This window comes from Bradysia coprophila (genome assembly GCF_014529535.1).
Source record: "Bradysia coprophila strain Holo2 chromosome X unlocalized genomic scaffold, BU_Bcop_v1 contig_39, whole genome shotgun sequence".
Classification (NCBI taxonomy): domain Eukaryota; kingdom Metazoa; phylum Arthropoda; class Insecta; order Diptera; family Sciaridae; genus Bradysia; species Bradysia coprophila.
In genome coordinates, this window is record NW_023503329.1 from 1,195,886 (window position 1) to 1,211,014 (window position 15,129).

General features: G+C 37.2%; 3 protein-coding genes and 1 long non-coding RNA gene across 5 annotated transcripts; 2 read left to right on the top strand and 2 right to left on the bottom strand.

Annotated features, from left to right (window-relative positions):
* Positions 1-713: 713 nt before the first annotated feature.
* On the top strand, positions 714-2,867 carry LOC119069745 (ubiquitin-conjugating enzyme E2 S). The gene is made up of 4 exons (XM_037173885.1): positions 714-873; positions 1,254-1,404; positions 1,537-1,724; positions 2,196-2,867. Exons 1-4 carry the CDS (start codon positions 865-867, stop codon positions 2,451-2,453), a joined length of 606 nt encoding a protein of 201 aa, XP_037029780.1. The 5' UTR covers positions 714-864; the 3' UTR covers positions 2,454-2,867.
* Positions 2,868-4,257: 1,390 nt separating this feature from the next.
* On the bottom strand, positions 4,258-5,595 carry LOC119069706 (berberine bridge enzyme-like 1). Its single transcript, XM_037173829.1, has one exon. It carries the CDS (start codon positions 5,593-5,595, stop codon positions 4,258-4,260), a length of 1,338 nt encoding a protein of 445 aa, XP_037029724.1.
* Positions 5,596-9,227: 3,632 nt separating this feature from the next.
* Positions 9,228-11,344, bottom strand: LOC119069744 (eukaryotic translation initiation factor 4E type 2). Of its 2 annotated transcripts, none has more exons than XM_037173884.1 (5): positions 11,124-11,344; positions 10,786-10,885; positions 10,637-10,699; positions 10,227-10,526; positions 9,228-9,745 (listed from the first exon to the last, which is right to left on the bottom strand). In XM_037173884.1, exons 1-5 carry the CDS (start codon positions 11,144-11,146, stop codon positions 9,557-9,559), a joined length of 675 nt encoding a protein of 224 aa, XP_037029779.1. In that variant the 5' UTR covers positions 11,147-11,344; the 3' UTR covers positions 9,228-9,556. The 2 variants fall into 2 exon arrangements, with proteins under 2 accessions (XP_037029779.1, XP_037029778.1); XM_037173883.1 differs by having other exon boundaries at positions 10,786-10,888.
* A 1,134-nt stretch (positions 11,345-12,478) lies between these two features.
* On the top strand, positions 12,479-13,088 carry LOC119069750. Its single transcript, XR_005086391.1, has 2 exons — positions 12,479-12,588; positions 12,649-13,088. It is a non-coding gene; the product is annotated as an uncharacterized LOC119069750 (long non-coding RNA).
* The last annotated feature ends 2,041 nt before the right edge of the window (positions 13,089-15,129 follow it).

The following is a 15,129-nucleotide window of genomic DNA, read 5'->3' on the forward strand; positions in this document are numbered from 1 at the left end:
TGGTATTGAACTGCTGTTTGACTGCCCACAATTTCCATAAAAAACCAATTGCTTCGTTTCTCCGTTTGTCAATTCTGCTTGACTTTCCACAATTATGACACGAAAGATTGCTTCGTTTCTCTGTACTGCTCCGACTATTATCAAATTTCACAATAAAACCATAATTCATTTGTTTATTGTTCTCCTGATAACTGGGCCCATAACCTGTTGGAAGTGGAGGATTCGCGTAGCAGGATGAACAAAATAGTTTTAAAATGAAACCAAAATTGACTTTATTGACGAGGAAATAATTTAGATGTTTAGTACTGAAGAAATAGTAACAGAATGAAAAGTTACTAAGTTAAAACTGAATTAAAATGAATTAACAAGATTACTTTGGTATTTCCAACAATTGTCACACTCGGTCGGCGACTTCGAGTGACAGTCAACACATATATTGCCTAAGAAATCATTTATCACTCGATGGTATACTACTTTTGAGTTTACCTTCTCTGTAATCCACACAATCTTTATATGTTGTATGGTGAATTTTGGGTTTTTGAATGCATGTGGTAAAATACAAAAATCGAAATACCCCCCAAAACTGGTGGCGACTTACTTGTCAACGAGCATTTCAAGAACAATAATTCCACCAGTACGACCAGTACTCATAGCCCGATCCGTTTATATGGCTGAGTAAAGTTCAGATCAAAATATAATTCGTAAATATGTCAATCGAATTCTATTTTTGTTCGAAATTCGAAAGACGCCATTTTTGAAACTGTTAGACGCAAATCTTAATTTTATTCCACTTTAGCTTACGATTTTTTCCGCACTCACTAATTAATTAATTTTCAATTTCAATTTCTGACTTAATGCAAAAACATGAATATGGTAAGCCAACATTTCCATTCAAATTTTCGGGTTTTCCTTTTGTTTGATAACAAAATGTCTTCGGATGGGAGAATTATTGGATTTTTCTATTGTTATTTTTCCCCCCAATTCAACTCATTTTGTTGAAAATTTTTATTTGTTTTGAGATTTTTCATTATTTATGTGATGTGGAAATGGTTTTCAATTGTCGCAGACGTTCTGATCTCGTACAGTTCTCATTTTGGACGTTTTTATTGAGTTTTTTTGGCAGATTTCGGCCCTAAAACTTCTCTTCCGCTTTAACATTTCCTATTTTTCCACAAATAGCTTTGTTGTTAGCAACAGAAAAACTTCATTTCAATCAAAATTCAATTTTAATGTTGACACTGTTCTTGTTCCAGATGTCCAACGTGGAAAATCTATCCCCACAGACAATACGCCAAGTAATCAAAGAAATGCATGAGATTTCTTTGAATAGCCCTGAAGGAATTAAAGTACAAATAAACGATGCTGATGTTACCGACATTCAAGCATTCATCCAAGGACCAGAAGGTATGTGTGAACACACTGGCGCAACATAACAGATCAACGAATTTTCTTTACCATTTCGTTTGAATATATTGGCATTGGCTCACAAGCCACCGTTGTAAGCAACTTCCATTGAAATTGGATTTATTTTTATAGGTACCCCGTACGCTGGCGGTGTGTTTCGCGTAAAATTGTTACTCGCCAAAGACTTTCCAGCGACACCACCAAAGGCATTTTTTGTGACTCGAATTTTTCACCCGAATGTAGCTGCAAATGGGGAAATTTGCGTCAATACGCTGAAGAGGGATTGGAAACCCGATCTAGGAATTAAACACATTTTACTGGTGAGCTTTTTTCGGGGTTTTTGGTTCGATAGAAAATTAGTTTCGATTAGTGGGACACGGTGGGTCAGTGGGAATGGTTGCAGAAATTCTAGCACAGGATTTTATCTGATTTAAGGCTCCGATTGGTAGGAAGTTTCAGTCTTAATTGACCTTCATTCATAAGTTATCTTTCCTTTGGGGAGGGCTAGTACGCCCACACGTTCAAGTGTATCATTAACTTCGGACGTCTATGCCTTATGAATATGAACATTCGGTTTAATGGTTCAATTTCACTGATACAATTTAAGATTTTCTCTGATGTGAGGCACAACTTTTGTCCTCTGGCATTATAATTTGCAGAGAACGTCGATGAGCCGTAATCTTTGCTTACGACCTGACTGCGTCCGACCATCGATACCCCTTCGAAGAATCGAACTGAAATTCTAATTTTCATTCATTTCTCTTTTTTCATGCTGTGCCGGACGGAAATAGACTATCAAATGTTTGCTGATCGTACCGAATGCGGAAAGCGCTTTGAACGAAGAGGCCGGCAAAATGTTATTAGAACGATACGACGACTATTCACAGCGGGCGAAAATGATGACTGAAATTCATGCACTGCCGCCAAAGACCACAGACGTCGATGATGGTGGACCATTGTCGAAAAAGCATGCGATCGATAAGAAAATTCAAGACAAAAAGAAGGAGAAATTAATCAAAGAGAAAAAGCGGATCTTAAAGCGATTATGAACGGGGAAAAAATGTTTTAGCGGGTTGCGGTGTGTGTGTGTGTGGTGTATGGATGGATGGATGTGTGTGTGTGTGCGTGCGGTTGTGAACCAAACAAACAAATTGTGTTTTTGTGTAATTTTATAATTTCATTCCTTTTCGGTTTCGAATTTTCTATTCGTTTTTCTTCGTTTAAATTTCACTTTTGAAAATTCAAATTCGTTTTCTATGATTTCCATTTTTCGGTTGCAATATTTGGTCCAGACTTGCTTCCTTCCATGAGTTTTTCTCCCTTTTCGTCCACCAAGATTAAATGAATTTTACAAATAATTTTTTTCTTCTATTTAATTGTCACATTGAGTGTACAAAATTAGTGCAACAAAAAAAGTCATGAATTTACTTGCAATTTTGAATAAAAATAAATCAATTGATCGAAATGCCGTTTATTTTTTCCATTTAAGGCACTTCAGTGTCAGTATTTTTGAGAAATGTTTTCCCGTATTTTCCCATTATTTTCCTAAATTTCTAACATTTTCGAAATTTTCCCAAAAATTTTTTGTGAAAATTCAGTCAAATCCACAAAAAGTCCGGGAAAGGTTGGAAAATTTGAAGAAAAAAAGGAAAATGTTTTCCCAAAAATAGTCACAAATTTGTACGAATCCCACGTGCATGTCAGTCTTTTATAACGCAATGGTTGAAAGCCTAAAGCTACTCTATACTCGATACGAAAAACATTTGATCTCCACTAACAGGGAGAGGTAATACCTCTGAGGTATACATAATTACATCCTAGCCGTCACATATTGACGAAAATCCCAGCTGATGCCAGATAAAGAACGAAATTAAATGGTAGACTACATTGGATGCTGATGCGAAAGTAATTCATTACATGAGACGACGACTTTGTGAACAAGTACGTTTTTTGGGCAACAATCTTCGCTAACTGTCTTTTCGACAAGAAGTGTAGAGTTTGTGGATCCAAGTCGAAGGTATACAAGTACAATTGCTGAAAAACTGTGACTGTTACCGAAGAAAATTGATCACAAACTCACGAGTGAGTTTGCGAGTATCACAAAGTTGTTTTCGCATTTATGAATTTCTCAGCAGTATTCTGGTTTAACGTCTGTCCCATGCGAAGTTGATTATTACGTAAAATTAACCGAAAATCATTTTCGCGGGGGCAAACTGTCATGCAACGGTGAACTTTCGCAAGGTACCATCAATTACAAATATTATAAAGGCTAGCTTACAATGGAATCCAATGATTGGATACAAACTAAGGTGGTGCCGCCCAAAGGAGATACAACCAAAGTTTAATTGAATGGTTGTCGTGCGTGAAAAATTCCGAAATTTATGCCCAAGGCATGAAAAGTTCACTGTTCACAACTTTCGCTTGCCTAAAATATACCGTCCACCACAGGCACATAAACAACTATTTCGTCTTAGATAGTGAAACAATAAGTCATTGATTTCCAACCTTGGCAAAAAATATCGAGAGAAAGAAATGCCAATGCTCGCGGAACAAACAAGTTCCACTTACACTCGACAGTGACTAAGACGCTTCAGTTCTGATTGAAGATGTTAAGCAGTATGAATTATATGCATGCATGCATACAATGCAGACTGTTAAATATGATTGGTGGAATTGACAATAAGTTGGGTGGACTGAGTACTTACAAGTTTGAAATGTCTTGAAGGTTCCAAACACCTTGAATTTTGGGGATGACGCTTATCCCAGCTGTTCTAAAGTGCCATATGATGTTCCTTAATAAGTCAAGACAACATTTTCGACAAAACTTTTTTTTTATTAAATTCTCCGCAGAGCTTAGTACACTGGAATGGACTGAGGATGTCGAAAGAAATTCTCTGGATCTACTCTTCGTTTAACTTGAATCAATCGTCTCAGACCCTTTCTGCCATAGTATCGCTCCAAGTAATCGGGAATATCTTCATCGCTGTAATTTTGATACGATTCTCGATGATTAAATAGTCTCCGGCTCATCTCGTAAAATCGTTGTAGTGCCACGATAGCGTCAATCGATTCCAAACCGTTCGGATTAAAAGAATACATTTGAAGACAGTACAAGATCTTGCGTCGACGATGCATATAAGCCGTTGCCGAACGACGAATTTTGTTTATCGCACCACCGTAATGTTCGATGTACAGGTCCGACGTTTTCAGGTACTCCTTCAACTGTGTGTTAACCTCTGCGATTTCGGATCTGTTCAAAATTTTTTCGACAAAAAATGATTTCACCTTTTTCCAACCGGCATAACGATGTCTGGTCAACTTTGCCAACTGCGAAATGTGAGTTAAAGGATCGATGGAATAATACTGGGTGGCCCGTAGCAGAAACTCTGGGTACGATAACATTTTGAGTGTGGTGTTAGTAGCAGCAGGAAAAGAAAATGAGGTAAGAAGACTCTCAAGATCGGAAATTGAAGCCATCGCAGCTTCTGGAGCATTCCAATTAACGATGTTGATGTCCAGTAAGATTTTATATTGAAATACGTCCACAATTAAAATAACATTATCGGATAGGTCGGACGTGATAAGCGACTGCCAGGCGTAAAAAAATTGTGGAAAATCATCGATATCATATTCGTAGAAGCCAAAGGCAGTAGACTCCGGTTCAGGATACATTTTAAATTTGAAATTGGTAACGATTCCAAAAGAACCTCCAAGACCACCTCCTCGCAGAGCCCAAAATAAATCTTCGTTTGTAGAGTCATTGATTGTAATCAGTTGCCCTGTTGCATCAACCATTTGCAGTTCCTGCACATTATCCGATGCCAGTCCAATTAACCTCGAAAAGTATCCGTATCCGCCACCTAACGCAAAACCTGATATTCCCACTGTTGGACACATTCCGGTCGTAATCATAAAGTTGCCTTCTTTCCATAAAGTGTATGCGATGTGACCTTGTAAGGCTCCTGGTCCGACATAACAACTCATCTCTGTGCGATCAATTGTGATTCGATTTAATCTGGCTAAATCGATCACCAATGAACGTGAAGTTCCATACCCATATTTCATGTACGAGTGACCACCACTCCGTGCCACCAAATGGACATCTAATGACTTACAACAGATTACAGCCGCTTGAATATCAGATTCGTTTTCAGCAACCAAATATGCCATTGGTTGCAGGTATCCGTTCATTGTGTTCCATTGCCAATTCAAATCGACGTAATCATCTTGATTGCTTCGCGCGACTATACTGTCGTCTTCGAGGCCAGCCGAAGTAAGACACGCTTGCAGTGCTTTAAATCTGTGATCTTCTGGTAACAAGGTGGTTGTGCAGCGATGCAACGATGAATATAAAATAGATCTGATTGCGACAAATGAAATGATTGTGAAAGCTATTGCTAATACACCGTACATCTAAACCAGCTACGCACACAACGTCTTGATCTACTATGCCTATATCACAATTATATTTTTTTTATATATTTCCTGTATTTAATTGTGCCGACTTTTGTTTGCCTTTCGCAACCGTTTTCACTAAACAGAATTTTTATTCAGACTTATTTTTCAGGTGTACCTTTTTGTGTGATCAGGTCGGTAATTTCAATGGTTCTTGTGAACAATCCGGTAATTGAAAGCCTCCACTGTCTTTCATGCTTTCAATTTTTCCACTTTCTAAAGCACCACTTGAAAATCATTCGAAAAATCATTGACACTTTCCTACAGATTGTATGACTTGGTTAGAGGGCGTCTTGCCGAGTGTGTAGAATTTTCTTTTGAAGCCTAGATTTGCTTAACTGTTTTAACTCCTAAACTGGCTGATTCTCAGAAATTGGATTTTTCAAACAATTTTGAAAGCACCTAGCATAGTAGTAGAGTCTTGTATATGTCAATAATAGCAATAAATGACGACAGTGTAGTATAATGTATATTTTTCTTGTTTAAACTTAGTTTACACATGAGCAATATTGCCCTACTATGATAGGAGCTTTGTGCTCTCATGGCCCACTTCTAACTACGGTCCTGGGCAAACACGTAATCAGACAGTTTATTATGAATCGCAATTCAATTTTTTTATGGAATAATTCAAATCAACTGTTGCAACAGAAATAAATTGTAATACAAAAATAAAATCGGCGGAACACACAACCTACCTATTTTTATGCGTGACCGATTTTATATGACTAGGTCGAAAAGTTGAACTTTATGCAAGTTATTGATCCGAGACTGTGAGCTATGTACACGAATTGTCGCGTAGAAAATAGAGCTAAAGGTACACTTTTGGAGAGGTATACCGTTCAACCGTCATATTGTGAGATGCCCGATGACACTTCCTTACGAAACACTTCACTTCATTTACTAGAGTGCGAGAATACCAACGACCAGTTAACTATAACTAGCCTTGAGGTCATTGAATATTTTCATACAAATTTTGGCACATCCCTCAAGGCAGGCTCGACTGGTCAGAATTGTAAGCCCTTCTCCCTCACCATAACAGTCTATGGATACTGGAGAGCTGAACTGCACACTTTAGTAGCTTCATACAACTTTGATCGACAGATGTGGATGAATTTTATGAAAAGTGTACGTTTTTCGACGCGTCAAGCATACAAATATTGACCTCGCCTACCTATTATTGTTGCATAAATAACTATTTATAAATAACGAATAAATAACGAAGTGTTTCAGGCAATGCCTCTCTACCACTCTCTACTTTTCTCGCTTTTCTCGGGTGAGCTCGCAGGGTTTTTCACAAAAAATTTCAGTTTAGGTTGGAATCACGGGCCATAACATGTTTTCCTTGCTGGAAATGAAGTGAGATTGGTGCCTGTATTTTTATCGATCAACTTCTGTTTTTTTTTCGAACAGCCCTTTGATCATATATGACCTTGATCTAAGATTTTCTTCATTAAATTGTTATTTGACTGGGATCGAAGTTTGTATGAATATCAGATATATAAAAAAAACATAGCTAACGCCGACCCGTACGAAACACCTATTCGTATCAAAAGCCTTTAATGTGAAACTCTTCATTTCTCTTACTTCATTTTCTTCTCTGCTGAAAAACTATTCTCCCTTTAAAATCACTTACATTATCCACTCTTTGCCTTGTTATCATATACAACTAAATTGCCGGAGGCAATATAGACAGCCCCGTACGAAGACAAATTTCATAAATTCCTATTTAAACAGCTATATACCGCTATATTTACCTATATTTCACTATAAATAAACATTTCACAGATAAATATATGCTATTATATAGCTCTATATGCCTGTATATAGCTCAATATAGCTGTATATAGGTATATATAGATGTCCGTATATGGAATCCCTGAAACCCCACACACTTAACACATTATTTCCATGTTAACAGAAACTCTCTAAGTATCATTTTTCCCAAGATATTTCTATTTTACTAAAATCCAATATGGCCACCGGCAGCCATTTTGTTAGGAGACCGGAAATAGTACCGACGCTTTACATTCATTAATACCTTTTAAACAAAAAAAATTCATGAAATTCGGTCAAAATTTACTCGAGATATTGTCAAAATACACCACGTTCACTGTACTTCCGAGTAGCCAGATAAGAGCTCACTCCAAGAGACCTAACTCACGCTCCGGAGAACATAATTTCATAAAAAAATTTTCCCTGATTGGTACGGTCAATACCTATCTAATAAAGCTAAAACAGACGAAATATGTTCAAATGTGGCCGACCTACAAGCAAAAACTGCTTGCCGCCCTGTGCCTGTTCCACACCAAGGGGTCTAACTCACGAGTCGGTCATCCGATTGCCATAAATTTTTTTTTTGTCGTTCGGTATTGTAAATACCTTTTATTTGACGTATCACTTACAAGTTTAACGTTTAAATGTCCGGAGATATCTTCGAAAAACCGTAAAGCACTTATTGGGCCACAGCTCGGGAGGGGTCGATCCAAAATCACTCATCTTCGAACTTAGCCTGTCTTTTGACATTACCAAACGGGAAAAAAAAGAATTTTCAAAATCGGATGCGTTTTACTCAAGTTATCGTGCAGACAGACAGACGGACAGACGGACAGACGGACATTTTTTTTTCGCGGATTTGGCATCTCTAGACAACCACAATAGGTTTCCCCTTACTCAGGGAGTCCAATTCGACGTGTTACAAACGTATGCATAAACCTATAAGACCCCAGTACTTCGTACGGGTCTAAAAATCTACTCGGGAACCACTCAGTTTAATAAATTGACATTTTGAAAAATCCAAAAAAATAGTTCTCGTTCGCTTACATCGCGTGAGCTTTCTCATGCTGGATATGAAACGCTGTTAAGCAAGCATATAACAAGTATTATTATCGTGTCTATTACTTCCACCGATCAAAGTATTTTTAATCGTTTGATTTCAAATCTTGTACTTCAATTTTTCTAACATGCATTTTACTACTATATAAAGAACCATATTACCTAGAGCTTGTCATTATTTTTGTAGTCGTTATCGATAACAGATGAATGTGACATATTACATGTTTGCAAAGTCCTGAATGAAATATTGAGTTGTTTATATGTCAGGTAGCAGTGAATTAGTTGTAACATGTGCAACAGTTGTTAACTTTACCTACATCACTAATTTCGGACAAACGAATCACTGGAATCTCTGACGACCCACGCACCTGGAGTCCGGAGCTCCGAGTACATATGATGATGATAAAATTGAAAGATTCGTTTCGTGGTTTGAATTTGAATTTATTGTTGGTGATAGATTTTTGTGTTTTTGAGTAAAAAATGTTTACAAAAAATAATAATAAAGAAACAGTAACGCCATGTCGTTGATGCGGGTAAAAGAACTGAGTTTTACAAATTTAAAATTAAAAAAAATGGATTTTTCTGATTTTTATTTAAAAAATTAAAATTTCTTAGAGGCACCACACTCATTAAGTACATGAAGATGTGTTTAAACACGTCGACCAATGTGATTTTTTAGCCGGATGTACTTATTTTGCAATTTTTTTTTTTAAACTTTTAAAAGCAGTTGACAATCGGTAGTTTTGACTGATTTTAGCATGACTCAATGGCGGATAGCCTCTCAAAAATTTCTTTCTTTCTTCTTTTTTTACTTTTTTTTTTTTCAAATTCAAACGAAAAGTACGTACAATTCGAACAGAAATTGTTAACTGTTTGTATTCGCCGAGGTAGTGGGCGCCGGAGCCGTTTTCAAATACTTAAGGCAATCACAATGTGGCTTATAATCGACGGCGACATTAGGAGGTAGGTTAAGCACTCTTCGCAGAGTGTCTCGAATTCTATTTATGCTAGACTGGTCCGTCGACGTTCGATTCCACACGCACAGTAAGTCCTCCTGCGAAAACAAGTTTGGAAAACGAAATTCGGTTTTTGTATTAACAGTTTCGAATCGAAAATGGTTTGGTTAAACATGATGATGAGACTGGTATAAGAGAACCGAATTCAATTTTTTTTTTACGTTTTTCTAATCACAATCACGAATGAATTTTTGCTGTCCGAATGGTGACTGCTTACGCGTAATTGGAAATTGAAATTTATTTTGATGAACAATTTGAAGCAAATCATATTGCCGCTCCTGTGATAGTGCGGATGAGATGGATATTAGGTAGAGCTCATTTCAGTGGTGGTACACTAAATGGATCACAGTGTTCCAAAATGACAATCGGACTGACTAAAACTGTGATTTGTGATGTGCAATGTTCGGCTAACAAAAAGTTTTACAAAAATTTCGTGACGAAACTCAGATAAAGCTCTCTGTGGCTTGTATTTGGGTAGCCTAAAAATACGTTGAACTTCTCTTTTCTCTCTGTACCTACCGGAAATCTTGTTGAAAGTACAATGCCACATATTTCCGGTCCGACCAGAAACTGTTCGCCTAGCATTGCCATGCAAGCATTCTCCCAAGCCCTATCAATTTTGGTCTTCCGAAGGCGAATGACCCATTTGCCACCTTTGACATTGCTCGGATCTTCCCACATCGGCTTTATCCCGCTCTTAAACAGATGCAGTTCTCGGTACGGTTTCAAGGTGGATGGTCGAACTAAGTGACAGTACAGCGACCAGAACTGTTCTACGGACGCACAACGGCCAATGCAATGTAGAGATTTGCTGTAGTCCTTTTGACATAGAGAAGAAAAGAATTAATTCGGTCGAATCGGTTCGCAGCCGAGATCATCAATTTGCGCTGCATACAATCAAGATAATGGAAATCGAACGGGCTACTTACGTTCGGAGATTTAAATTTTGTCATTGATCCTTTGTGATACCATAGACAGTAATTGTACTGAAGCTGGAAAGACGTTGGCATCAAAAATGGTTTACAGGATACGCAACAAAGGGTTAAAATCAAAAACCAATTATCGAGGGAAGCATTACCTTATGTTCGCCGGGTGAAATTTCCAGCGCTGGTAACTTATCCGGATCGATTTCCTCGGTCTCACTATCATCACTGTCACTCACATTCGCAAAGCTTTTACTTCTGTATGGGATGGAACAAAAAGTGATGTGGTCAGATTTGGATATCCAGAAACAGAATCCGTGGACCGGAGTAAAGAACAGACATCCAAACAAAAACAAACAAAACAAAGCACACGTTCAGGATCTGTCATACACATCATTTTTTGGTGTGTTCAACCATAACCAATCATTCGGAAGGGTATACTCATTAGATGTGTAAGAATTTTTTTTTTCTCTCTTTTAACCCACAAACTTACGTTTCAAATTTCGCTGACGACATGTTTTTGGCAGATATGTTAATGAAGCAACTTTATAGACCAACTATTGAGTTTTACTTATTATCACAGATACTATTCTTATTTACAAAACCGTTTTTTATGAATGAACTCAATGATAATATTTTCTCCAAAATTAAAATAGCATACAATACCAATACAATGTCGAAAAGTTGACTGTAATCGTAGTTACTGAAAATTACACCGTTTTTATTATGGCGCTTTGTTCCGTCATATGTCAAAAAATAAAAATTGAAATTTGACATTTGCTTCGACAATCTCGAATAAATCCTCAAATTGACTGCTCTCATCTCTACGGTTTTCGGTAGCTCGTTTTTTAATTGCTGGGTACGGTTTCTTGTCCACAGACATTTTCGGTTCTAATGGTTGTAAATGAAAATAAAATCCACAATGGAAAAATAGAAGAGCCCTGACCGTCAGAACAGTCGGAGCGTTTGCTGCGACTGAGCCCCGTACGACCTGTAAACCTATTACGTACGTGACCCTAGTGCGTCCGTAACCATAATTCGTCCGTGATCCTAATTTTTCCGAAGCCCTAATACGTCCGTAACCTTAATACAGCTATAACCCGTATATGCCCGTTACCATAATGCTTCCCACCTAGCCCAAGTGCGGCAATTCATCTTAAAAATTGCACATAGAGCAATTACGAAAGCCCGTACGAAGTACCTCTCAAATAAAACAATAATTTACGAAGTAATTTTAGGAACCCAATAAGCCCCCAGTACTTCGTACGGGGCCAAAAACAAACTCCTATAAAAGCAACTTATCACAGTAAACCATTTCATTCCCTGAAGTAGCTATCGACTCCGTTTTGTTCAACTTTATTATATCCAAATACCTAAAAAAAATATTTTACTTAGAACTTCTAAGTTAGAAGTTCCTCTCCAGAGGTGGACAACATCCAACATCATAAATATAAACTTCCACAGACAGAACTTCACAAGCTCTTTTGTTCCCAAATTTTGATAGTGTGAACGATCAAAGCCTCTACAATATTTCAGCCTCAGAGTTACGAAGTACAAGTCACACAGAGAACTCTATGAAAAATACTATCGTTGATCTTTTACTTTCCTTGCGCCTCTACGTCTCTGCTCTCCTAATATTTTCTTGTTAAAGCTCTGAAAATTACTAAATGTATCGAAGAGCTTTCGAAGATTCTATGTACTAAAGTATCCAATTTCCAATATTCATAACATCAATCCCACAAGAAAACGGTAAAATTATGAGAGAAATTGATTTGTCGAGTATTTAAAGCGACCCTGAGTTCATATTTTACATCGTAGAACTCTAGCTTACTCCGTTACTGTATTTCTCGTAGGAACCATTGCACCAAAGCAGACACTAATAAATCAAAGAAGTTAATCTACAACTGCCAAAATTCATAACGTGTATGATGAACTTAGCCCTCAAAAGTGCACCGGAGGTATACATTCTACTTTTGCAATTAAACTTAAAATCGAAATAAAAAACGCTCAAATTTGAGACTGGCGCACAGGATGAAAATGAAAACAAGTCAAAGCTTCGGCAACATGTCCCAAAACTGATTTATTGTTTAAATGGACATTTGAAGGACATCGTTGACACGGCTATACTCAAAACCGGAATGACAACCTACGACCCACATAAAGCGTCCGAATTTACCCATAATCTATCACTAGAAATTGGCCTAACATTGGAAGCTCGGAGAAAAACCAACGAAAATTCAGATCGATTCCGAGCGATTGTTTTGGTGACCATAATGCAAAAAAATGAACAATCCGCTGTTTGCAAACTGGGTTTTTTATGGGATCCTACGCAGGATCATTGGACCAACTACGTTTTCGACTGTCGCACATTTCAATTGAATGCGTCGGTTTTTTGTGTTTCTCTGGACTGATATTTGAGAGGAGGAACTTTTAAAATAAAACAAACTTCATTATCGGATCTGATACTCAAATAAGTTACAAAGTTTACGTTTCGGAAGATACTGAAATTTGTCGTAGGGATCCAACGAGGGTTTCCGGGAGACAAAAGACTTTTCTTACAATAAATCTGTCATCTAAATCTTCGGAGAAAAACGATAAGCTCAGACCATCAATCTTTTACATCAGAGTGAATGTTAATACTATTAAAGTAGTAGATCCACAAGATTTTATGACAAAACACATCCTTCAAACAGATTTGGTCAAACAAAGAATTTCAACAAAAACGATCGTCCTCAATAAGAACTGATAAAATTTCCAATTTTCAACTATAAAAGTTATCCTGAAAATTATCCTGAGGAAATCTATCGTGAATAATCAGAATAACAAATTTCTAATTGAAAACTTCGATGCTGCGTCGTTGGGCCTGATTTACATAAAGATTTACATACAGAAAGTACTATCACTATGATACAGAAATACTTTACAACCCTAGATCTGTAATAGTATTTTACATGCTGCATCCGTCGAAAACCGTACTTTTCATGTTTTAAGCATTTCTTTCGACGCCCTCCCTCATAATGTAAAATCCATTACATAACTCGGGATAAAAAGATGAAAAGTCTCGTTTTCGTGTGTATATTGACCTCGGCTTCGCCTCGGATCAACAAAATTCACACGAAAACTCTACTTTTCATCTTTTTATCCCTAGTCATGTAAAATATATGGCTCATTCCAGTGTTACCGTGACACTACTACTACAATTACTACGAAATTCCAGGCAATTTCAGAAGAGAACAAAAGATTTTTGGTTGAATTTGGTAGAATTCTGAGAATGTAATGAACGCTGCAATGAGCCATATGTGAGCGATTCCTTATACCACTAGATGTATAAAAGTCATTTGAATTTTTGTAGAATATACCAAGGCTATAGACCTGGGAAGTTCACGATACAAGGCTGATGATGTAACGTTAACTATTATGTAACAAGGGATAAAAAGTTGAAAAGTAGAGTTTCCGTGTGAATTTTGTTGATCCGAGGCCGGGGTCAATAAACACATGAAAACGAGACTTTTCAACTTTTATACCGAGTTATGTAATGGATTTTGTGCCACCGAGAATTGAAATACGACTCTTTTCAGCACTCATTTTAGTGTTGTAAAGTGACTTATTTCAGCACCCGTTTGATGGGATATTTCAACACTCAAAGCAGTGTTGTTATGGAATTTGTATGAGTTATGTTAACGAATGCTGTAGTTTTAGAAAATGCAAAGCAATGTGATCGATCAAATTTGAAGAGTGATTGTTTACCATGAAAATTATGATTTTTTGGGCATTTGTCTATTTCAATTCTCGGTTGGCACAAAGCATGATGTGTTACACGTATTGTAATGAGCTTTTTTCAGCACACGACCCAATTTTCCTTACTCGCTCCGCTCGGAAGGAAAACTTGGATCTAGTGCTGAAAAAATCAACATTACAATGCTTGTAACACAACATACTATTATCTACTTAGGTGAAATAATAGCAGTGAAAAAGTGCTATTATTTCGCCGTCGGTAGATAAAATAGCGTATTTATCTCTGTCAAAATGTTTATGTTCGACGCCTTGAGCATGTAAAATCCATTAGCTAACTCGGGATAAAAATGAAGTCTCGTTTTCGTGTGTTTATTGACCTCGGCTACGCCTCGGATCAACAACATTCACACACCGTTTTGTGGTACTTTAAAACTCACAGCTTTGCCTGTGTGCAACTTGCTTAAACTATCCACTAGGGTGTAGCGTTTTGACAAACGTATTTTGTTTTCTTAGGCCTGCGGGATGCAGAATGGTCCCCTGATCACGAAAAAAACAAAAAGAATTGTGAAGTTCAAAGCTCCCATGCGCACCTCTGAAAACCGACTTTTTTGGTCACAAAGCTAGTGAGATCAGTTCTGCCGACTGTGCAGAAATAGTTATGTTAAGTGTATATGATAATTGAGTCTATTGGGATAAAAAGTAGGTCTAATCCTTCTGTCAAACATAAAATAATATGTAAAGCGGTCGCGAAATCTTTTCTTAAT

Coding starts and splice junctions, on each gene's coding strand:
- LOC119069745 (XM_037173885.1), top strand. Junction 1,405..1,536: donor ATTCATCCAAGGACCAGAAG/GTATGTGTGAAC, acceptor TTATTTTTATAG/GTACCCCGTACGCTGGCGGT. Junction 1,725..2,195: donor GAATTAAACACATTTTACTG/GTGAGCTTTTTT, acceptor GGACGGAAATAG/ACTATCAAATGTTTGCTGAT.
- LOC119069744 (XM_037173883.1), bottom strand. CDS start 11,146: ATGTCGTCAGCGAAATTTGAAAC. Junction 10,700..10,785: donor TTTCACCCGGCGAACATAAG/GTAATGCTTCCC, acceptor ACGTCTTTCCAG/CTTCAGTACAATTACTGTCT. Junction 9,746..10,226: donor TACTTTCAACAAGATTTCCG/GTAGGTACAGAG, acceptor TTGTTTTCGCAG/GAGGACTTACTGTGCGTGTG.
- LOC119069706 (XM_037173829.1), bottom strand. CDS start 5,595: ATGAACGGATACCTGCAACCAATGGCATATTTGGTTGCTGAAAACGAA.